The 23,928-nt window shown below is 36.4% G+C and overlaps 1 protein-coding gene across 4 annotated transcripts in view; it reads right to left on the reverse strand.

Moving 5' to 3' along the window:
• Positions 1-250: 250 nt before the first annotated feature.
• The window catches only part of TMEM67 (transmembrane protein 67), a 76,578-nt gene continuing 52,900 nt past the window's right edge, over positions 251-23,928 (reverse strand). For 3 of the 4 annotated variants that reach the window (XM_043979073.1, XM_043979075.1, XM_043979076.1), the window contains 10 exons: positions 20,117-20,216; positions 19,895-20,034; positions 15,387-15,527; positions 13,326-13,406; positions 12,708-12,824; positions 8,892-9,008; positions 8,693-8,797; positions 6,634-6,736; positions 4,257-4,399; positions 251-1,485 (listed from right to left, as the gene is read on the reverse strand). In XM_043979073.1, coding sequence (XP_043835008.1) covers positions 1,405-1,485; positions 4,257-4,399; positions 6,634-6,736; positions 8,693-8,797; positions 8,892-9,008; positions 12,708-12,824; positions 13,326-13,406; positions 15,387-15,527; positions 19,895-20,034; positions 20,117-20,216 — 1,128 coding nt within the window. In that variant the 3' untranslated portion in view covers positions 251-1,404. The remainder of the gene's footprint in view (positions 1,486-4,256; positions 4,400-6,633; positions 6,737-8,692; positions 8,798-8,891; positions 9,009-12,707; positions 12,825-13,325; positions 13,407-15,386; positions 15,528-19,894; positions 20,035-20,116; positions 20,217-23,928) is intronic. The other variant, XM_043979074.1, reaches the window with a different exon arrangement.

Raw genomic sequence — 23,928 nt, forward strand, 5'->3', positions numbered from 1 at the left:
TCTATCTCTCTATCTCTCTATCCATCTATCCATCTATCAACCTATCTATCTATGTGACTACATTATCAATATTTTTTTGCTTTACATTACCAGCAATAACTGATCCTCCTTTCCACTCATTTTATGCTATATTTTAATTTTAAGATTTGGGGGAAATGAAGAGTAGATTATATCTAATAAAAGCTGGTGATCCTATTCTAAAACAACACATACACAAGAATCACAAATACCAAGTGTTTTATTATACATTACCAATTAACAAAAGTCCAATAAAAACAGTATTTACATGACAGTATTTACAACAATGAAAGACATTTAATTGGGAAATGTATTAAAACTATTAAAACTCTAAAATGTGATATACTGTCCAAAAAATTATAAATCAGAAAGAGGATCTTAAGGGCAAATTAAGATTATTACAGAATATCACTTCATAATAATTACATGCCTTCTAACTTGTATTATATATTCTGGATCCTAATATTTCTCTCTCCATTTTCTTTGCAAACTATGGTAAATGTGTAAATGCAATGTAGAAGGGTTTGATTTCAATGTGACATTTTGTACAAATAACATGATAATGTATGTATTGGAACTATTACAAACTTTGAAACATAATTATGAAACACTGCCTACAATAATGAAAAGTGGTTAATAAAGCCACATAGAAAGAGAATGCTTGAACATTAATAATAAAGTATAAAATATGAAACCATATTAATAGATATTCTTTGTGGAAAGAATATGTCAACATATGTAGTTTACAGACTATATAGGTACTGTTTCATGAAATATTTATTAGTCAAAACAGTTAATTCGCTGAGTCTCCTGCCGGTCAAGGGAAAAAATTATGATGACATACACTGTGTCAGTAATTACAAAATTAAAAATCTCAACTAACATTTAAATGCTTATTCCAACATAACATGTAGAATACAAATGCTTTAAAATAGCATGACTTAAATCTGAGGTTGGCAATCAGAGAATCAAGTAAATTTTGAGTGACTTTCAATCAGCAGAGGAACTACAGAGACAAATCACATGTATGTGTGCACAGGTGGTGGGGGGGTGGGGAAGTCATATTCTATGACTGTCAAACAGCTGCCACACTACAAAGGCAAAGAAAGGCCTTATAATTTTGCCTCAGTGATAGATGATATCTCACATTTCCTTTGACTTTTAAGTACCATACATAATGAAGACACAATACTTCTAAGCACACCATTTAATATACTCATAAGGCATATTATAAAAATATTTATTATAAAAAATAAATCTTTCAGCAGATAAAATAAGAATAAAAAAGAGTACCATTACCGTTTTAAAAATATGATAAACCAACCCAAAACTCACAACTATTTTGTGCCATGATTGTACAGTATCTTGATTCATCCTTTGAATTAATTAAATAAGAAATCTTTGGTCCACCAAAGTTTTAGATGCCAAATTCCTCCGCCCTACTGTATTACGGATAAACCTAAAAACCTGAAATGAATATTAAAAATAATTCAGAATAAAAAGCAATGTGCAAATAGTTTAACATCTGTATAGAATTTCAAATAGCTTCTTTAATTATTTACTCTGAAAAATAACCCATACTCTTAATACCTTGGTATGTTTATTTATATCATCATCATTTGTTTTTTCACTGTTATAAAAAGAAAATTTCTGTATCTGGAAGCCATTTTTATGCTCCTCATTACTTAAAGGGGTATTAATTGAATTTTACACATATATATGTGTGTATACATATATATGTATATTCATGTAAATGTATATATAGACACACAGATAATAGGAAGCTAAAAGTCCTTTTTGATTTTTCAGCTCTCATGAAGCAAGATTTTTTTTTCTCTTTGGATATTTATTTAATAGTTGAGAATATCATATTAAGTATGAAAAATATACTTTAAAATTAATTTTAAATGCATGGAAAAGTAATCGCATTTTGTAAAAAAACTGTTTTCCAGAAATTTTATTTCATGTGGTGGCATATATACATATATGTATATGTATAAACACATGTATGCATACATGCTAGGGCAGTTAGGTGGCACAGTAGATAGAGTTCTGGGCCTGGAGTCAGGTACACTCCTCTTCCTGAGTGCAACTCTGGCCTCAGATACTGTGTGACCGTGGGTAAGTCGTTTAACCCTATTTGCCTCAGTTTCCTCAACAGTATTTTATTTTTTTCCAATTACATGTAAAGACAGTTTTCAACATTTATTTTTGTAAGATTTTGAGTTCCAAATTTTCCTCCCTCCCTCCCTCCTCCTGAAGCCAGCAAGCAATCCGATATAGGCTATACATTACAATCATGTTAAACATACTTCCACACTCAGTTTCCTCATCTATAAAATGAACTGGAGAAGAAAATGGCAAAATACTTCAGTATCTTTGCCAAGAAAACTCCCAATAGGGTCATGAAAAGTCATAAATGACTAAAAAATGACTGAACAACAAATGTGCAATGCATACACACAATGCATACATGTACATATACATGTGTGTATATGTATATATTATATACACACATATACATGGGCGTGCATGCCCAGTCAATCAAGAGAGGAAATTACAATGGCATAAATTGTGTTAGCAATTATAGAATTTAAAATCCCAAATAATATTTAAAGTACTTATTTCAACATAACATAAAAACACAAAAGTGTTTTTTAAAATAACATTACTTAGCTTTGGTGCTGGCAATAACCTGTGTGCACACACAGACATACACAGAGAGCCATTTTCCCTCTCAGACCTTCCTCTGGGGTTTCCAGGTTTTGCCTCTCCTTCTTCCCTGTCCCCCTGAATGGAATTCTAAATATTTTCAGAGAAGTCCAAACTATCAGCTCCCTTAACTTAGTGACACTGCCATGTCTCAGTGGGACTCTGACACCCCACTGCAGAATTCAAACCCACCCATAGGGGCAGCTAGGTGGTACAGTGGATAGAGCCCTGTAGTCAGGAGTACCTGAGTTCAAATGTGGCCTCAGACACTTAACACTTACTAGCTGTGTGACCCTGGGCAAGTCACTTAACCCCAATTACCTCACTTAAAAAAACAAAACCCACCCATGAAGGCAACCTTTTTCTACAAGAGTTGTTGGTCAGAGGGAGGAGAGAGAGAGAGTAAAACAAACCGAGCCCCGCCCCCGCTTTGCTTGTTCTGATTTTAGATGCTCAGCCCATGATAAAAAGAACAGGATCCAAGGACTTCTAATTGGAAGTTGACTTAGAGATCATCTAATGAAGTTATTTAATTAGGATCACATAGCTGGAATAGGTCAATCCCAGCTAGGAGCAAGTGCTTTTAATCCCAGTAAGCTATATATTACACATAACAAATTTTTGTACTGTAGAGTTGTAAAAAATCTAGACTTTCCTTATGCTGCCTAATGTTGATAGTAACAGCCAGCATTTAGATGGTATTTTAAGGTTGCAAAGTGCTTTATAAATATTAACTCATTTCATCCTCACAACTCAAGAAGGTAGATTTATTATTCCCATTTTATCGACAAGGAGATGGAGATGAAGAGACATTCAGTGACTTGCCTAGGATCACACGGTGAGGAAGTGTCTGTGGCTGTCCCACATGCCTGAAATTTCCACCTTCCTTAGCTCCACCTCCTGATTTCCCTGGCCTCCTTTACGTCTTAGCAAAAATCTCCCCTTCTGTCTAAGTCTTTCCCTATCCCCCTTATGCTAGTGAATTAAGTCCCTCTAAAATAAGCTCCAGATTATCCTATGTGTATCTTGTTTGTACATAGATGTTTATATATTATTTCCCCCATTGGATTGTGAGTTCCTTGAGGCCAGGCACTGTTTTTACTTTTCTTTCTATCTCCAACACTTCCCACAGTGCCTGGAATACAGAAGGTACTCAATAAATGCTTCTTGACTTGACTTTCTTTTCTCTCTCTGCTTGCTTCTCACTTGCTTACCTTGCTTGCTCTCTTCTTTCTCTATTTCTCTTCCCTCCTGTCTTTCTCCTCAGCCATAATCTCTCTTTCTTATGACCACATCATTAGGCCTCAATATTTTAAATTCTATTAACTCTGAAAGGTGGGAGTAGGATAATAGCAGACAACCAAAAAGACAAAGCTATATTCTCATGCATGTGTGTGTGTGTGTGCATGTGTTGGGCCAGGTACACTTCCACTTTCTTGATGAAAGAAGAGATTGTTACTAATTACTATCTACTTCTCATAAATGATGTCACTTAAAAAACAGCAGAGTAACAATTACAGACTTACCTCTTGTTGTAAATAAGTAAGAACAGCTGCAAGAACAAAATCCTGAGAAGCCAGATCCACAACAGAGAAAAATAGTATATCAAAGATAAAAATAGTGGCTTCATTTCCATAATAGAGAACATTGCTGAAAGAATAATTTTCATCTGTAAGAGAAAAAACACTTTAAGATATAAGCTAGGTTTTTAAAAAATAGATTTTTAAAAATAAAACAATTAAAATTTGGATGATTCAGAACAGCATATGAAAACCCACTAAAAAAGGCACACCATGGAAAACTATGGCTGAAAGAAGTTCCTTGTTGACTAGTTGTAAGAGCCAGAGGAGAGATCTGACGACTATTCCATTTTGTGAAGAACTAACAACAATGTCCAACATTTATTCCTAAATAAACACACATTTACAGTTCATCAGCTGTTAGCATTTCCAGCATGCGGCTGTCCTGTGCTAAGCAAACCCTCTCTGTTCTAACTAAAAGCTAAATTAACCCTGAGAACTTCTCTTTGCATGGTCTTTGAAACAACCACAGAGTATGGTCTTAAACTACAAATAGTCAGTTCCTAGTGACGAGAGGGTTCCTTTCAATGCACCTACCGCTTTCATAAATCAATCCCTAAAACCCATTAAGCATGAGGTCTGTAACCTTCAACCGAGACCCTAGTCAGCAAATTGCTGTTGAGAGGAGAGAGGAGACCTAGAGAATCCTGGACCAAGCCTGAGAAGGTCAGAGACAAAGAAGCCTAAATCACTGAAAGCCTCTGATCGCATCCTTGAGAAAGGCACATACATTTTAAAAAAAACCTACTGCAGCAGGAAAAAATTGTGTAATATGAATAAAAATGTAGTGGCAGTATTCAGTCTAGGGAAGAATGCGAGTGATAATTCAGATTTCACAGAATTTTACAAATAAAAGAATCTTGGAGCAGGATGGGAACTCAGGTCCTACAGCTCAATCTCAGGACAAGTTTATTCCCTTGACTGCATTATGTGTCCCCACTAAGTCAGCCTAAGACCCAGGGGGTGGGACTAGTTACAACAGAATTTCTGTGCCAGTATTCTGTTTAAGGGGGAAGCTAGGTGGTACAGTGGACAAAGTGCTGAACCTAGAGTCAGGAAGATCTGAGATAAAAAATCTGGCCTAGGGGCAGCTAGGTGGCGCAGTGGATAGAGCACTGGCCCTGGAGTCAGGAGTACCTGAGTTCTAATCCAGGCTCAGACACTTAACACTTACTAGCTGTATGACCCTGGGCAAGTCACTTAACCCCAATTGCCTCACTAAAAAAAAAAAAAAATCTGGCCTAGGAAATTTACTAGCTATGTAACCCTGGGCAAGTCACTTGACACCTTTTTGCCTCAGTTCCCTATCTATAAAATGGGAACACACTGGAAAAGGAAATGGTAAACCACTCTAGTATCTTTGCAAGAAAACCCTGTGGACTTTGTCCATGGGGGTCATGGAGAGTAAGACACAACCAAACAACAACTCTTTAAATCAATCTCATTCTTTCCTCCTAAAGGTTGTAAAATTTTTTAGGATCAAAAAAGCATTTATCAAAAGTTTGAGAGACTTCCTTTTTATAGTGAGACACAAGATTTGTCAACTATTGCTGTTAAAGGTGCTTCACTTTTTAAAATAATGAGTATAAGCTAAAAATTAGATAGGAATATATTGATGTGTAAGTATTTCTGTAAGAATTTTTTTTTGGAAAAAAACACACTAATAAAATAAATGCTAGTCTGTCTTTAAAAAGAAGTAAACCAAACTGTTTCTTTTTCTTACTTTCTTGTGGGGGGGGGGTGCAATGAGGGTTAAGTGACTTGAACAGGGTAACACAGCTAGTAAGTGTCAAGTGTCTGAGGCTAACTTTGAACTCAGGTCCTCCTGAATCCAGGGCCAGTGCTTTATCCACTGCGCCACCTAGCTGTCAAACAGTTTGTTTCAAAAATGAAATAGGAAAATTCACAACAATTAAAGTAGAAATAAAGGTAACCATCAGAAATTTTTTTATCCAATTATATGCAAAGAATTACTAGCTGAATTGGCACATAGCACTAAAGCTTGAAAGGTTTCCCTGGATTTACAAAAACCCACACTACTATCAGCCTATATTGCAGTTTGACATTTCCTCTAGTTGTAATGTAAAGAGGTTTTGAAACTTGTCTTCAATCCTTTCTTATGAAATCAGCCTTTTATTTGGATGCCTCCTTTGACTTGGCAAAAAACTATATGACTGGTGAAAGATTAGGATTCCAAGATATTGACTGTTAGTTACAATTCTCTTCACCTTCACATAAATAAAAAAATTTAACTCACAATGTTTATTTTTTCAGATTTTGAAGAAAAAACTCCAGATATACCAAAGTAATTTAAAAATAATACCATTATAGAAGATGCTTTTTTCCACTGGTTCCATGAATTCCATACCAAGAATTAGTTCAAGAAGCAATTTATCTTTCACAAAGTAATCCATTTCCTTATGAACCTAACAAAGACAAAGCAGTTTCACAAGGAGAAGTGAATACATTTCAATAAATTTATACCCAAAAGAAAGATAAAATATGAATAACGTACACATGTAGTTTACTTTTAAAAAGCCAGATAACTGAAATCTGAACACTGTTAAATTAGTATTTATCATCAGTACAAAATTTTTTTAAACATAAAATTCGTGTGAGAAATCCTTTATATAGGAACCTGTAAAATACTTAAATTTAGTTTTGACTTACAAAAAAATTTTTACATGCATCTACTCAGGAATATCATTTATTTCATGAGGGAAAATATATCTGTAATATGTAACACACTAATTGCTTTGTATCTGAGAACAACTTTTACTATAGGTAGAGTGAATCTCAATGTTTTGCTTAATGATAACGAATTCTTATTACAATTCACTAATTATTTTGTGTCCCAGAACAATATTTAAGTGTATGTATAGAACAAGGCTTCTTAAACTTTTCCCACTCACAACCCCTTTTTGCCTGAGAAATTTTTACAGGACCTGGGGTATATAGGTATATAAAATAGGTATACATAACCTTTTACTATTGCCCCGAATTCAGTTACTCAATCCCACATGGGGTCATGACCTACAGTTTAAGAAGCTTTGGTATACATGAAGTGAATCTACATGGTTTGTCTAATCATCACCATTCTCCATTATAACTCACCTTATTTTTATAGGTATAAAATCTTCATCCTTAGGATGGAGAATGACTTTTGTTTACATTACTACCATCTTTATCTATATGGCCTTTTACAATTTACAACATACTTTGCATTACTTAAACCTATTTTATAGATGAGAAAACTAAAATTTTTTTTGTCTAATCCCCTCATTTTTTTTTAGATTTGTATTTTCCAAATTACATGTAAAAGCAAATTTTGACATCATTAAAAAAAAAACCTTTGTGTTCCAACTTCTCTTCCTCCCTCCCCCACCCCAAGGACTCAAACAATTCAACATAAATTATACATGAGTAGTCTTGGGGTGAAGGGACTTGGCCAAACTAGAAAGTGACTGAGCCACATTCATTCCACTATTAGCTTTATCTTATTCCACTTTAGTTTTATCTTATTCACCTTTTTCTTATCCTTTATAATTTAACCTGATATTGAAAAGCACTATAGGATTATATATAGTAAGACATGTCTAAAACATTCATATCCTTTGACTTATTTGATCTTATTGCCAAGTATATTCCTCCAAAAAGGTCAAAAGATTGAAAGGTTCCATCTTTACAAAAATATCCACAACAGCTCTATTTATGACAGGAAATTACTGGAAACACTGTAGGTACCCATAAATTGGGGAATGGCTAAACAAACTGAGGTACACAATGTAATACGGTATTATTCCACTGTGAGAAACAACAGATTTTTTTTTTTAAAGACGTACATGAACTGATGCAGAAGGAAATAAGCAGAACCATACACATGATATAAACAATGATTATACTGAATGTAAATGAGAGGAATAATAAAGTGAAACTGAACACTGTGAAACTGTAATGTCCAAGCCTGACCCTGAGAATCTAAGAATGTATCCTTCCCTCCAAACTTCATAGAAGTTGCAAGAGTGTTTGGGAGAATAGCACTGCCTATGTTATCTCATAATGTAGCTGATGTATTGGTTGGTCTTGTTGACATTTTTCTCCTTTTTTTCAACCTTTGTTAAAAAGAAGGTTCTCTAGGTAGGTGGGTAATAGATATGCTTTGAAACAAATGTGATATAAAAAGGCACCAATATAACAAAACAAAGCCATGCAGACCTTGGTAGCAAAAATGCAAAAACAAAAATAGAAACACTCTCCCCCACAAGCAAAACCAAAGACTTCTTTTTGTTGTTCATCTACTTAGTTGAATAAATAGAAATGTTTTTTCAAAATGAATTACTGAAAGGCTGTTTTCATTTTAATATGAATATAAAAATACATACATGATCAATGAATGAGCCAAGGAATTTATTCATGGCATGATAAGCTTTAACACTCTGTTCAAAAGTAGTTTCCGATGAACTTAATAGTCGAGCAGGGCCATTTTTCTAATGTGAAAAAAGAGAGATAAATTTATATCTTTGGTGTTTAAATTATATGAAATATTTTTTACATCTCAATTAGTTTTTTTTTTATACCTACCCTTGTTAGTGTTTCATGAATTCTGTCATAATGCTGTCTCATTTTGTTTGAAATGGAAATCTGAAAGGTCTGACCATCTGTGTTGGGTAGCAAACCTCTTTGACTACACAAATTTTCCTATGTAATTAAAAAAATTATGTTAAGATGTGAAAGATTAAAACAAAGTTCATTTACCTCAAAAACCATAATTCTTCTTAGCCTGGGAATAAATCATTTCACTTCACAAAAATTCTTGGTAATAGATTTTAAATTTTAAAAAACTAAATTTTCTTAATTTTTAGTGATTGAGAAGATGTTTTTTTCTTCTTCTACTTTATACATGCCTTCAGTTTCTTTTGGTTCAAATTTACTTACTGACCAAATATTCTATCACATTTTTAAAAAGCTATAGTTAAAAAAAGCTGTATTTTACAAATTCATTAATTTTATTGTCCTTTGTAGAAAAAGTTGGATATTTTAGGTGAGTGACTAATTCACTCAATTTTAATAAAGATATATAAAAAATGTAAATGTTTCCTTTAGAATTGTTTAACTAAAAATTAAACATATCCTAAACTAATTTAAATAAGAAGTTACTGAAATGTTGTGGCTGAGTAATTAAGGCAAAAAATCAGACATCTATTGACTTTCCTTCCATAGGTTTGAATAAGGAAGAGGGGAAAGGGAATAGGGAATAGACATTTATTAAGTACCTTCTGTGTGCCAGTCACTGTGCTAAGCTATTACTTCATTTCAACCTTGCAACAACCCTGGGAAGTAGGTACTATTATTATCTCCAAATTATAGCTGAGGAAACTGAGGTAGAGAAAGGTTAAGTGACCTGCCCAGGGTGACACAATTGGTATTTGAGGTAACATTTGAACCCTGTCTCCAGGCCCAGTGCTCTATCCACTGTCTTTAACTGTGAACTACAAGGGCATTTTGTCCTCTTCTCCTTGACTGTCCAAATCTTACCTGTGCTTTGAAGACCAGTTGAAGTCATACCTCCTCCATAATGTCTGATCTAACTATTCCATGGTTTCAGTGATTTCTTTCTCTTATTTTCTTTTCTTTTTTCTTTCTTTCTTTTTTTTTTTTTTTGGTGAGGCAATTGGGGTTAAGTGACTTGCCCAAGGTCACACAGCTAGTAAGTGTTAAGTGTCTGAAGCCGGATTTGAATTCAGGTCCTCCTGAATCCAGGGCCAGTGCTCTATCGACGGCACCACCTAACTGCACCTCTTCCTCTTATTTTCAATAGCACTTACCATAACTTTCAGACCACACAATTCAGCCTTTAACTATAGCTATATTTTTCTATGTTGATTCACAAGTGTTAATTTGGTTTTTGCAATTACAGTGTTAGTTTCTTAAATGGAGGGAACATGCTCTGTATTCTTCTGCAACCCTTCTAATAATGAGCACATAAGTAAAGGTCTCCATAAACACCCATTGGTTGATTAGTTCGTTATTTTGTTTGTTTTGCATGGCAATGAGGGTTCAGTGACTTGCCCAGGGTCACACAGCTAATAAGCGTCAAGTGTCTGAGGCCAGATCTGAACTCAGGTGCTCCTGAATACAGGGCACTGTGCCACCTAGCTGCCCCCTATTCAATATCTTTTTTAATGAAAGGAAGATCACTTATGGTAAATACCTTTAACTATTCTTTTTATTCTTAATTTGTGTTAACATTTAAATATATCCATTTAAGTTATATCCTAAAATGCAGAAAAATCATGAAAGTTGACCTGCATTATCTCTGCAGGAAATGTGAAAAGGCCAAAATTTAATATCATGTTTCAGGCAAATGCTACAGATGGGTAGTGACTGGTCCCCGAATTGAAGAAGAGGAATGTTTAGGTTGGATTGCTTTGGGGGAAACTGCACCATAATTCCAATAATCCCAAACACCTCAATGTTTCAAAAGGTTGTTGACCTCACAATAATATCCTTATGGTGATGATACAAGACCACAAGTCACTGATTATAGGATCACAGAGGGACCTTAGAAGTCACATACTTCAAACGCCCCACTTTACAGATAATGAAACTGATGGGGGAGAGTCAGGACTGAAACATAGGTTCTCTGACTCCCAGTCCAGCACTTCTGCTGCTATGCCAAGTTAACCCATCACCTTGGAAAAATTAAAATGATAAAGAGCACAGAGGACTGCCACTAAGTTAATCATAATGGTTTATCTAATAATTAAAAACCTCCATTACAACTCACCTTGATGTTTCACCATGAGTAGTTTTGTTGGGTTTTTTTGTTTTGTTTTGTTTTGTTTTGTTTTGCGGGGCAATGGGGGTTAAGTGACTTGCCCAGGGTCACAGAGCCAGTAAGTATCAAGTGTCTGAGGCCGGACCTGAACTCAGGAACTCCTGAATTCAGGGCCGATGCTCTATCCACTGCGCCACCTAGCCGCCCCAGAGTAGTTTTGTTTTAATGACAAAATACATGCTAGACACAACTCCACTATCACATATTTACAGTTTACATGTAAAAAGTGGCATAAAATGTATCAATGAGAACACGTATGACCAGAAGAGGAGTGGGAGAGAATGAGAGAAAAGTTACACAACCCATGTTACACTAAGGTACCCCCAAGATACTAAAAGACAAATGAAAAGCTTCTAACACTTCCCAAGCTTCTTTACAGAGAGCTCACAGGAAAATAGGAGCAAGAATTACCCCAAATGACAAGGTGTTGAGGGGGTTATCTTCTCCTTTGATGCTCTCTCTGACTAAAGAGAAGGAGTCTAGCTTAAAAGGACTAAAGTTCTCATGTAAGCTCAAGTTGTCTGTTAAGAGCTAGCAAATAACCCAAAGCAAGAACACTGAAAATAACTGGGAACAAAGAGTTAGCTCCTAATGGTACACTGTTTTTCAAATTTGACTGGCTTTCTTCATTTCAATTAATTCACAAGTATTTACTAAATATTATAATAATAAAAATAGAAGTAACTGAAATTTATATAGTACTTTAACATTTGAAAACTATAGTCAAGTGGCCCAGTGGATAGACTGGGAGGCCTAGGGAAACCTGAGTTCAAATCTGGTCTTATAGATACTTTCTAGCTGTGTAAATCCTGGGCAAGTCTTTAATTTTGCTGTGCCTCAATTTCCTCATATGTAAAATGGGGATAATAATAGCATCTGTCTCTCAGGGGTGTTGTGAGAATAAAATGAACTAACATCTGTAAAGCACTTTTCAAACCTATATAAATAGCAGCTACTATTACTTATCTATACAACCACATTTGATACAATTTGCCTAGTTATTTTTGTAGACATAGAAAAGGCATAAGGCTTGGTCCTTTCAATCAAGAAGCTTATAATCTCATTAGAGAGACTAACCTACAAGAAAAAATTAATAAACAAGTGCTGTGATACTAATTACCACATAATTGTAATAGGATTTCAGAGAAGGGAGAAATCAGTGTGGGTTGAAGTAGCTTCAAAAGTTTAGATCTGGACAAAATTTTCGTAGACAAAAAAATGAAAGGCATTTCACTTAATAAAAAAAATATTTTTAACTGTATGAGAGTATGTGAAAATGATTCTCCAAAGGGTAGCCTCAAATCTGAACACAGATATGAGTAGTTAAGCACATGAGCCTTAAAAATCTGATGTTTCATTGCTTTGGAGATGTGTGTATCAATTCTACTGATAATTAATTTTTTCCTAGTTTTTTCTTTAACTCCCAAGACTTCTCCCCTCCGCAAACCCACCCAGAATTTTCTAATGGATAATGCCATATTAGTCCGCAATCCAAGAGAAAACTTCCCCACAAACAGTGAGGAAGATGAGCATCAGCAATATGTATTCTTTAGACATACCGCCTCCCTCTTAAGATTTAAGTTCATTTCTTCCATGTCAGTATCTGCATGTCCATGAACAGATCGACCATGAATGTAATATCCAAAACATCTGTGTGATAAGAGAAATACTGAGATCTATAAAGAGGGAAGGAAAAAGAACAATTAGCAACTCAACCTTTAATCAAAATAAAGTAAGCCAGATCTATAATTGTTTCCATACTCCTTACTTTTGGAGTATCTGGAAAACTATAAAAATCTGACAATGAAGTTCTAAAGGTTCCCAAAAGCTTCTGAAAAGAAATTATGTATATTTGTTAGAAAAGGAGGAAATAAAATGGGTGAGTGAAAAATGTAAAGTTCATTGCAGATCCAATAAAGGGAAAGGAGTTAAAAACTGGAATTTGAGAGCAATCTCAGAAGAGCAAACTAACAAGGAAGTTGAAAAGTAATTTGTATTTGATTGCAATTATGTGTAGAATTTTATTTGTAGGTTGATTGTTGTGGGTAGCATGGACAATTAATAGAGAAATGCAATGTAAATCTGTTCATAAAAATTCATTTTTCTAAATGTCTTAATTCATTAATAACTTTTAAAAAAAGAAATAAAACTTTCAAATAGAGTTAAGATGTACTTACGTTGCTCATGGAGCATAAATCAACAAACTGTCGTATTTTATCTTCTATAAATCTCTCATAAAAGATGGCAAAGAACAAAATCTGAAACATTAAACCAAATTGATGTTTGTTAGCCTCTAAGATTTTACTTTTCTTTAATAGTTCAGTGCAGTCTCCTGAAAAGTGCAGCAGCTCCAACCTAGAAGCAGAGACACTTGAATGACTCCCATGGGACAACTGGAAACTCAGTTGTTACTTCACATTGCTTTTTCAAAGGAACATGGGCTTGGAACAATGTATAAAAATCCCAGAGGAAGCCCTGGAAAACACTAAGCAAATGTCAATCTCTGCCAAAAGAAAAAAAAGGTTTTCTGGGGTTTGGGGTTTTTTTTTTTTTGGTTTTTTAAGGTTTATGACAAACTGGTGCTTTAACAGCTCAGTCAATGATTCTTTTTGTAGTTCTGCCCAGCCTCTACATCCTATTACAAGATGTGATAAAAGACAGAGATTTTCAAATGATTCTTCTCTGATGGAGAAAGAGGAAGAGGAGAAAGAGGAAAAGGAGCAGCCGTGTGGTCATTCTGACTCCTAGACCAGTGCTCTGAGGGCACAAGAGAAGAGAAATGTAGAGAGTGAACAGGGAAGTGCAAACCCCAGCTTAAGTTTTCATAAGAAGATAGAGAAGGTGTGGAGTGAAAGAGATCCAAAATAAAGGGAAGTCTCTTCACAGTAACATGGCGATTTCAGAGAATAACACTAAAACCAGATGGCAATGAGGGATGTGGGTTATGGAGTGGAAGGTTTGAGGTGGACAGGAATGGCAGATAGGGGGAACTAAGGGAAGAGAAGAGGATTTTGGCTTCAGTAGATATTAACTCTAACTTGGGGGTTCAAGTGGATTAGGGGATTGCAAATATCATCAGGAATGACTGACAGGCCCCCTACTCTTAAAAGTCATAAAATAAAGTCAGTGTGGCCCCTCAATGCCTCTAACTATTAAAAACTCAGGTGATTTTACATTTCTGAGACCCTAGTGGCAGAGACAGAATAGAATAAGGTGATAATTATGTCCCTGGAGACTGGGCTGAGACCCTATGCAGGTATCTCAGGGAGATAAGGCATACCTAGAAGATACCCTTGGAACAAAGACCTCTTATAATTAGCCTTCAGGACACTGAAACTTGGGATCTGTATAAATCTCTAGGCCCCTTTCAGAAGACGTCCCATACTGCCCCCAGAAACAAGAGGCTATGACCTGAAATAGAGGCTTTTTTGAACTATCCCTCTTCTCCTTCTGGCTCCTAGAGGCTAAGACCTCTTGGAGTTCTGAGTCCTGGAGGCAGAAGAAGAGCAAGGTAGTGATTTACCGGTAGAGACTGAGCTCATTCTCTACCACTATCCCAGAATTTCATTCCAAAAGAGTATAGAGATAAGCACACCTAGAAAATACCCAACACTTACCAGCTCTGTGACCCTGAGCAAGTCACTTAACCCTCATTGCCCAGCAAAAAAAAAAAAAGAAGAAGAAGAAAATATCCAGCATCCCAGTTATATCCTGGTCTCAGAGTCCCTGAGTGCAAAGGCAGTCCTTAGTCCCTTTGGTGCTGGGATCTGAAATCAGAAATGGGTATAGAGCCTCCTTCACAGTAGGGCCTCTATTGTGCCCTGTGCTTAGAGGCTAAAGTCTGAGATGGTCTAGCATCCACTTTGGAACAACGGTGGGCTGGAGAAGGACATGCTGCTGCCCCTTCAGAATCAGCAGTACAAAGAAACTGTTCTACAGGAGACATTGTCAATACCACTATGATTTTTAAATGTTTAAAAATTTGTAGGTGATAAAAACACTTAAAAGTATAAAAATGATCATTAGTTCTCCTAGCAGTAATACAAGAACAAAAGCAGGGAAAGAGATTGTCCCAGTGCTTGTGAGCATTAGTAGATTCTTTTCATTTCCAGTAAGTGGTGGACAAAGCAAAATTATCCTTTTCTCTGTCTACCTATCAGGATGGGACCATTTTATGAGAGTACAGCTTTTATATGTAAATAGAATGAGACAATGCTGCTTAAGGGCATTATCTGTACCTGCACAGTGCCAATGACAATCCAGAGGGCCGTAGACACAGCATATCGCAAAATGCGGCTATAAGACGCTATATAGCCACTTGTGCTTCTTGAAAGACTAGAAGATGAATCCATTAATGCCAAGTTCTTGAATCCAACAACCTGAAGATATAAAGGATAACATTTATGGGCAAAAAAAATTCCTCTACCCATAATAAAAATAGAAAAACCACACATTATGCAAAATATTCAATTCAAATTAATATGGATCTCAGAAAGATTAAAAATGCTCAGTTGATGAATTATTTTATCTAGCATTTCAGTTTGTGACTATGCAAAAATTATAAGCTAGTCTCTAAAATTCTATGGACAAGATACTGGAATATTAGGGAGGTAGCCTGAAGTAGTTAGAAGAGCTGGGTTTGAAACTCAGCTGCCAGCAGAAGTTGTGTGATTCCCAAGCCCAAGAGAGGCATGGTACCTTTCTTCCTTAACTGTAAAATAGGAATCGCAATGCTTGAACCAACTTATTCACAGGGCTGTTGCAATAAAAGCACCTTGTAAATCTCAAGTTCAGTAGAAAGGTGATGTTGTTGTTGTTACTCATGCCTAATGCCATCCTTGTGTGCTAAGGCACCAATATAACAAGTACAAACACAGACTCAGACACACAGGAAACATGTTCAACAAGACGCTGCTTAGCACAATTTTCATCCTTTCAGAACATCATCACGTGGTTAGCACCCACCAGAGTAATAAAAGAAAAGATGCCTTTGAAAAATAAATTTCAACTGAATGTTTTTAGGTTTGGAATCTTATAATTCATCACTAGAAAGCTGCCTACGAGGTGATGAATTTGTGGCTTCTCATTCATGAGTGACAATATATTAACAGATAGGAAAGAATCTGTTACAGACATAATGGCAATTTCAGAATTTGTTTTCTGTGAATAGTCCTATCACTGAATGGTCAGTTCAAAGATAAAGGAAAATACAAATCAGAAGGAAGAAGAAATAAAACATCACATTGTCATGGCAACTACAACTCAATCTGTTTAAACAAGTTGTTGACTTTGAAATGCACTCTTGGTGCAGCTGTGAACTGATCCAACCACTGGAATTATGGATGAGGACTGGAATTGTGACTTGAGCGGTACATGGAGCTCTTGATGAGGGACTTCCTGCACCAATGTAGTCAGTATCTTGTCCACAACTTAGCAAGTCTTACAAAGTCACCTAGAGTACCAAGAAGTTAAGTGACTTGTCCTGGGTCACACAGCCATCTCCTATTTGGTGTTGTCTTTCCCTTCTTTAGTCTCCCATCCAAGCAGCTTTAAAGTAATGTTTCTCAAGCACATGAGTGACCATGTGACTCCCCTACTCAATTGATTCCAATGGCTATGACCTCTACAGCCAAATACAAACTCCCTTTCCATACTCATTACATACTACTGTTCTTTGTGCCCTCCACAGTCCAGCCAAACCGGCCTTCCTGTTCCTCCCAAACAAAGTCCTATCTCTAGTCTCAATTTTTTTTCATCGGTTCTCCATCATATACACCCCTTCTCACCTATGTCTTAGGATTCCTGGTTTCTTTCAAAGTTCAGTTTAAGAACCACTGTCACCCTTCCTGATCCCCCCAAGTACATGGTACCTCCCCTCAACTCCAAATATTATTTTGTATTTGTTTATAAATACACATATATACATGAATGTTGTCTCCCCTCATAGGATAAAAGATCCTGTCTTTGTTTCGCTTTCTTTGTGTGTGCCTAGAACACACTCCCTCCTTTACGTCCATCTCAGTGTCCCTTTCTTCCTTTAGGACACAGTTTACACATCATCTTCTGCCTGAAACTTATAACCGCAGTTGATACTGCTCTCATTCAGAAACTACTTAGTATTTACTTAACCTGTATATTATTTATTCACTTTTAAAAAATATTTATTCACTTTTATCTTCACATTATAACTGTGTGCATTTTATATGTACTTGCTGCTCCCCCTATTAGAATGTAAGCTCTTTAAGAGCAGGGATTGTTTCATTACTAGGATTTGTATCCCCAGTGCCTAGCACAGTGTTTGGCACACAATAGCTATTTAATAAATATTTGTTGATTGACCAGGTCTAGAACTGAGCAGAAAAAGAAAAGTAGATTGGATTGCATTAGGAAAACTGCAGAGGTCTTGATGATACCAAAACAAACTCCCATCTCTTAAACAATAATAGTCAGTGATGTCATATATCTATAAATCATGACAGCACGGCCTCAAAAGAATCAAAATGACAACTCCAAAGGAAAATGGAAAGACAAAAAAATGGATGTAAGTAAACTGCAGCCCTATGCCAAAAGTAACTTGGGTCCAAGAAGTGGGACAGTTGGTAATATGGGACTAGAACTCAGAAGAGTGATTACAGTTAGATATGTAAACCTGGGAGTCATCTGCAGAGAAGCAGTAACTTAACCTAAGGAAATTTATAAGATCAATGAGAGAGGGTTTAGAGGGTGCTCTAGCAAAGGAGATTAAGAAAAAGTGGTCTGCTGCTAAGTAGGAGAAGCAGGAGAAAGAGGTGTTACAAAGAGGAGAGGATGGGGGGCAGTCAGCATTGTCAGACACAGAAGCAGTCAGAATGCAAAAGGTCACTGAGTTTGGCAATTAATAGAGGGTTGGTAACCTTGGAAAATGCAGCTTCAGTTGAGATTGCAAAGCAGACTACAAGGAAATAAGAAATAAGTGGGATGAAAAGGAAATAAGGAGGAGAGATGCCCCCCCCCCCATTAGCTTTTTCTAAGTTTGGCAATGAAAGGGATGATTATAGGGTCACAGATTGAGGAGATGGAAGGTTAAGCTTCTCTGTCTTTTTGTTTTTTTAAAAGAATGGGAAAGACCTCGACTTGTTTATAAACTGAAGAAAAGCAGTCAGTAGATAGGGAGACTGAAGATGGGGAGTAGAGTGGTGATGACAGAAGGGCAAGCTATGGGAGGGAATGTGATCACGGCACAAGTAGAGGAATTTATCTTATTGAGGTCAACCTTTTCATCAGAAAATTCTTAAAGGAGAGAACAGGGGTTGGTGTTGAGGGATTCCAGGGCATAGGTTAAGGGAAAGGCAGAAGATTGAGACAGATGGTCTCTATATTGTCAGTAGGTAGGAGGCAAGGATCTCTGTCAACAGGGAAGGGAAGAGTTTTGGGGAAAGAAGAAAAGGTTGTGAACAGCTATTACAGAGAGTGGGAGTCAACTGGGGAAGAATAAAAGAACTGCCAACAAAGCAGGACCAAACAACACATATTTGTAGGAGATCCACTCAGCACACTTGTACGTCTTTTACCAGTGGTGTTCAATTCACAGCTCATGCTTTGCATGGCATGAACTAAGGCAGATTAAGAGGGCAAGACATTCAAGAGCAGAGAACAGTATATGGTGGAACTGACCAACTATAGGGTTGAGATTTCCAAGAGAGGAAAGTAAGGCACAAGAGAGGAACTAAATTAGGATAGAAAGGAGGGAAGGGAAAGCCAGAAAATATATATGTATGTGTGTGTGTGTGTGTGTGTGTGTGTGTGTGTGTGTGTGTGTGTGTTGCTATTCCCTTAAACACTCTGGCCTTTTAATTTATTTACAAAACTCTTCATTTCCCACTTCCTATACCTCCCCCCCATTTGACCACAGTCTTTTATCCTTTTTTCCCTGTGCTTTATTTCTCCTAAACTTATTCTAGAGCATCATCATATTCTAGTTTTCCCTCCCCTCCTTTCTATCCTAATTTATCTGCTTTCTTCTGCCTTATATGTATGTATATATATGATATGTAACTATATGTATACACACATATGTTTTAGGTATATGGACAAGAATTGACATGGAAAGGAAGATTGAGAGTGGGGTGCTAAACTCCTTGAGAAAGGAAAGAAAATGACCTAGACACCAGTATGTGCCTGTGATGAGGATAAGAACCAGGTGACAGAGATAGATGGAGCCAACTTAAAATGAAGAGAGGCTGCTGAGTGAGGACAGTAGAGAGCAAGAAGTCTACCTACTCTCCCTGCTGGCCCATGTTTTAGAGAAAAGGTATACTCAGTACTGGAGAGGATGTCCAGTGGTGTAGGGTCTTTCTGAAGAAAGGTAAGTTTCTATGAGTGCAAGATGGAAGGAGGGTGAGAGGAAGACAAAGGAAGTTCACTAATGGGGCACCTGGCTGAAGAAAATAAAGAGCTTGGAATAAGAAATGGTAGCCAGGGAAGGGGAAGGGGAGCGCTGTCTATGCTTCTGGTAACTATATATTCCAGGGATTAGCAGAGGAAGCAGTGACCACTTGTTGGTCATAGGACAGTGATAGAGAACCATTTGATTGGAGCTCCTCCCCTCCAGGGTTCTATGATGGCAAAGAGCAGAACCCCAAAAACAAGGTTTCTCCATTGCTTTATGCCATGGTTACAGTGTTCTTGCTTTGAATTTCAAATGTTATCACTTATATAAAGCTTGATTAACCTAACATTAGGCTTTTTATCAGTCATTTATATGTACCTCCAAAAAGAAGAGGACAGTAAGCACTTGCAAGAGGGGGTTAATTTTTCTCACAGTCTGAATTTCATTCCACTCGTTTGCTACAAAATAGGTCCTCCATATGCTCACAGGAACTGCAGCACTTCGTAGACCTCCTTCACCTGGTTATGAAAGATAAAACAAAGGGTAAGGCCACCCTTCCTACACTCTGAATGAGTGAGCACAAATGATTATTTAAATTACCTTCAACAGCTTTAAGAACTTTGCCTTTCGGTCTCTCCCAGTCGATAAGAAAGATATCTATAGTAACCTGGGATACAAGCTTGTGTAAAAATTGCAGAGTCTGAAAATGAAATAAAACATATACACAGACATATTATGGACATTAAAATTAATTCCTGGGTTTCCCTGATTTGGGAAACTCTCCCTACTAATACGAATAGCTCTGCAGCTACTCTATTATTTATATAAGTAGAGAGATGACAGGGGCACTGAGTACATTTTTCTAGGCCAATGTAAAGTTTCTAGGTCAGAGATGTCAAACCACCTGCAACCCTACCTAGTGCCAGATTAAAATGTAATTGGGAAATATTTAACAAAAATAAATGAAAATACAATAGAACATAGATAATGTTAATATGTGGTTTTCTAAATCAATATGTGACTGAAGGGACTGCATTGACACTACTGGTCTATGCAATGTCAGGGGGAACTGGAACCCAGGTCCTCCCTAACTAATTCCAAAGCCAACTCCCAAACATATTGCATGCACAGAAAAAAATTCCATCTTGTCAATCAAATAAAAATACTATAATTACATGTAACAATCACAAATGATTTTTAATAACAAGATTGTATTCTGGGAACTTCATAAAGCTGAGTATTAATGGAAGTTGATATATAGTCATATAATGACTGATTTTTTTTTTCCCTTTCTACCTTAAAGAGTGAGGGGATAAAGGAGACTTATCTGTCACTTGACATATATAGAAGTTAAAGCCACCAGCCCAGTTTATATGTATACTGGCCCATTTGTGTATTTGACAAAGGATGAAGCCTAAAATAGAGATAGATAAGAATGAGCTTTGGAAAATCAACAGTCACTATTCATTCCATTCTCAAAGATGATGAAAGGCGAAGTGCTGTGTACATAGTTTTCAATAAGTATTTATTGAATTGAATTGAATTTGTTACTGTTAAAAACACTAGTTTAGATGAGATGGATTCTCTGAATCTCAGAACATCCAGATGTTCACGATTATAATAACAGTAATAAAAACAATGATAACAACAACAACAATGATGATGATAGTAACAGTTAGCATGTACATAGTGCTTCCTGGTTTTGTAAAGCACTTTGCAAATATAAAAGCAGCTGTGGCTCATCAAATTAAATAAAAATGGGTAACTGAAATGGATTAGTCAGGAGATGAGTAAAGCACAGCTTCCAAGGCTGCCTGACTCAATAAACTAGACATGTCTCATATCATTCATCAGTGAGTTTAAATCTGGAGTAGGCTTTAGCTTTGTAAGACTTTTTTTTGAGATAGATACTACCTCCAGAATGGAGTTTCTTCTGGGCATGCCTTCCCTATACTCCCAAAGTCACTGGTTGATCTCTTGATATTGGAGGTACTGCCAGCAAATTCCCACCCCTCACTAGACTCCCACCCCAAAGCCTGACTTGACCATTAAAGTGAAGTTAAGTTCTTCACTTTCCAGATTCGACATCTGGGCAGAGACAGGTAGGACAGGACATCAATCAATATAGACCATCTTGTTTAGTTGCTAACAATTCTCCCCTTTATCCTGTCAGATGAATGTAGGGCTGGGGAGGAAAGAAGAATAATGATTATTTTAGCTGATATTTACACTATTAATAGTAATAACTCAATAGATTTTTCAATTCATTTTTTTGTACATTATCTCATTTGAGTAATGGAACACAAGTTGCCTAACTCTCTGTGATACCAGGTGGGAACACCTTTACTATCCTTTTGTGTACAGCTAAATTCAATTCAATAAGTATTTACTAAACATCTACTAAATGCAAAGCACTAAGGGAGATACCAAGAAAAATAAGGTATAGTCCTGACCCTAAAGGAGTTAGAAGACATAAGGTATTTTTTAAAATACCTAAGAAGCAGTTAGGTAGATCAATGAATAGAGCAATGGACCTGGAGTCAGGAAAACCTGAGTTCAAATCCTGCCTCTGACACTGACTAGCTGTGTGACCCTAGGCAAGTCACTTAACCTCTGTTTGCCTTAATCCACTAGAGAAGTACATGGCAAACCACTATAGTATTTTTGCCAAGAAAATCCCATACAGGGTCACAAAAAGTCAAAAATTACTAAAAGACTAAACAACAAAAGTCCCTGTAATGTAAGGTTGAATGTGGTTAAGTGTTATGGGAGAGATTTTTATAAAAAGTACTAGGGGGTAGCTAGGTGGTACAGTGGATAAAGCACCGGCCCTGGATTCAGGAGGACCTGAGTTCAAATCCACCCTCAGACACTTGATACTTACTAGCTGTGTGACCCTGGGCAAGTCACTTAACCATCACTGCCCCGCTCCCCCCCCCCCCAAAAAAAAAAAGTAGTAGGGAAGCACAAAAGATAGAAAGTTCACTTCTAACTGAGGAAATCAAGAGAAAGTGGTGCAAGATTTATTTGGATTAGGCCTTGATGGGTGAGTATAATTTTTACAGGCAGAAATATTGAGGCAAAAGGATGGAGGAAGTAGGGATATTTAGGGCCTTTGAAACAGATAAGACATAAATAAAGACATGGAGGTAAGAAAGCACAGAACATTTTCAGGAAACATAAGTAGCTTGGTTTGTCTAAAGCAAAGAGTGAATAGAAAGAGAAATGGGAAATAAGACTCTAAAGGTAGGTTGGGGACAAGATTGGAGGAGGAGTTTGGACTTCATTTGGTTAGTAATCTGAATCAATGGAGGGTTTTGAGTGAAGGAGTTACGATCAGAGATGTATGATAGGAAAAATATTTTGTCAACAATGACTGAATGAGGGAAAAGACTAAAAATGAGGCAGTAAAGATGAAGTTTTTAAAACTGGACAACTAGAGGAGTAATGACACCATTAACAGAGATACGGAATTTAAAAGCAGAATGGAGGATTGATTGCAAGGAAAGATGATGGATTTGGCTTTAGATAGGGTAAATTGTTATTATAGGAGGATATCCAAAAAGAGATATTCAGTAAGGTAGTTGGAAATTTGATTCCAGAGCTGGGGAAAGAGGTCAGGACTATAGATGAAGATCTGGATTTGATAATCATATGCAGAGAAAGGATAACTGAAAGAAAAGAAAAAAATATACAGAGGACAGGCATTTGGAAATGTCTTTAGAAAGAAAACCAAATGTCCTGGGTAATGATATTTCTTATATTCTCTGGTTATATTAAGAAACTAATTCCTAGGAAACCTTTATTTCCCTTTCTGAGGGCAATATGAAGTCATCCTTTTTAGCTGCAGCTGCTTTATGTTTTCATGTTTAATTTGCAGCAAGAATGTTAATATGAATATGTTCAATTTCTCCAGTCTGTCACCTCAGTTGCTGATCAGAGATTGTACACTAAAAGTACCAAAAGTTAAATTGTTTTTAGATTCTCCAGAAACTGTGATTCTTAGCACTTTCTGTCTTCTTTTTTTCACTACTCTATCATTAATCACTTTCCCAATGGAGACTTTAGAGGCTCAAGGGTTCAAATGTTACCTCTGATATAAAATGACTATGTGACTTTATGCAAGTCATTTTTTTTTTAAAGTGCCAGTACTACAAAGGTTTGGATATAAAAAGATAAAAACAAAACTCCCTGTCCTCAAGAAGTTTACATTCTACTGTAGGGTTACAAGATATTTATGGATAAATAAATACAAAGTAAGAAGTAGAGAAGGGGTAGACCACTAACAATGGGAGAGGGAGGACAAGGAGCGATCAGGAAAGGTTTCATATATAAAGATGAACCTTAAAAGTGAGAATTAAAGGAAGCTAAACATAAAAGAGTTGAAGGGGAGTACATTCTAGGTATGGTGG

Source organism: Dromiciops gliroides, chromosome 1 (genome assembly GCF_019393635.1).
Source record: "Dromiciops gliroides isolate mDroGli1 chromosome 1, mDroGli1.pri, whole genome shotgun sequence".
Taxonomy (NCBI): domain Eukaryota; kingdom Metazoa; phylum Chordata; class Mammalia; order Microbiotheria; family Microbiotheriidae; genus Dromiciops; species Dromiciops gliroides.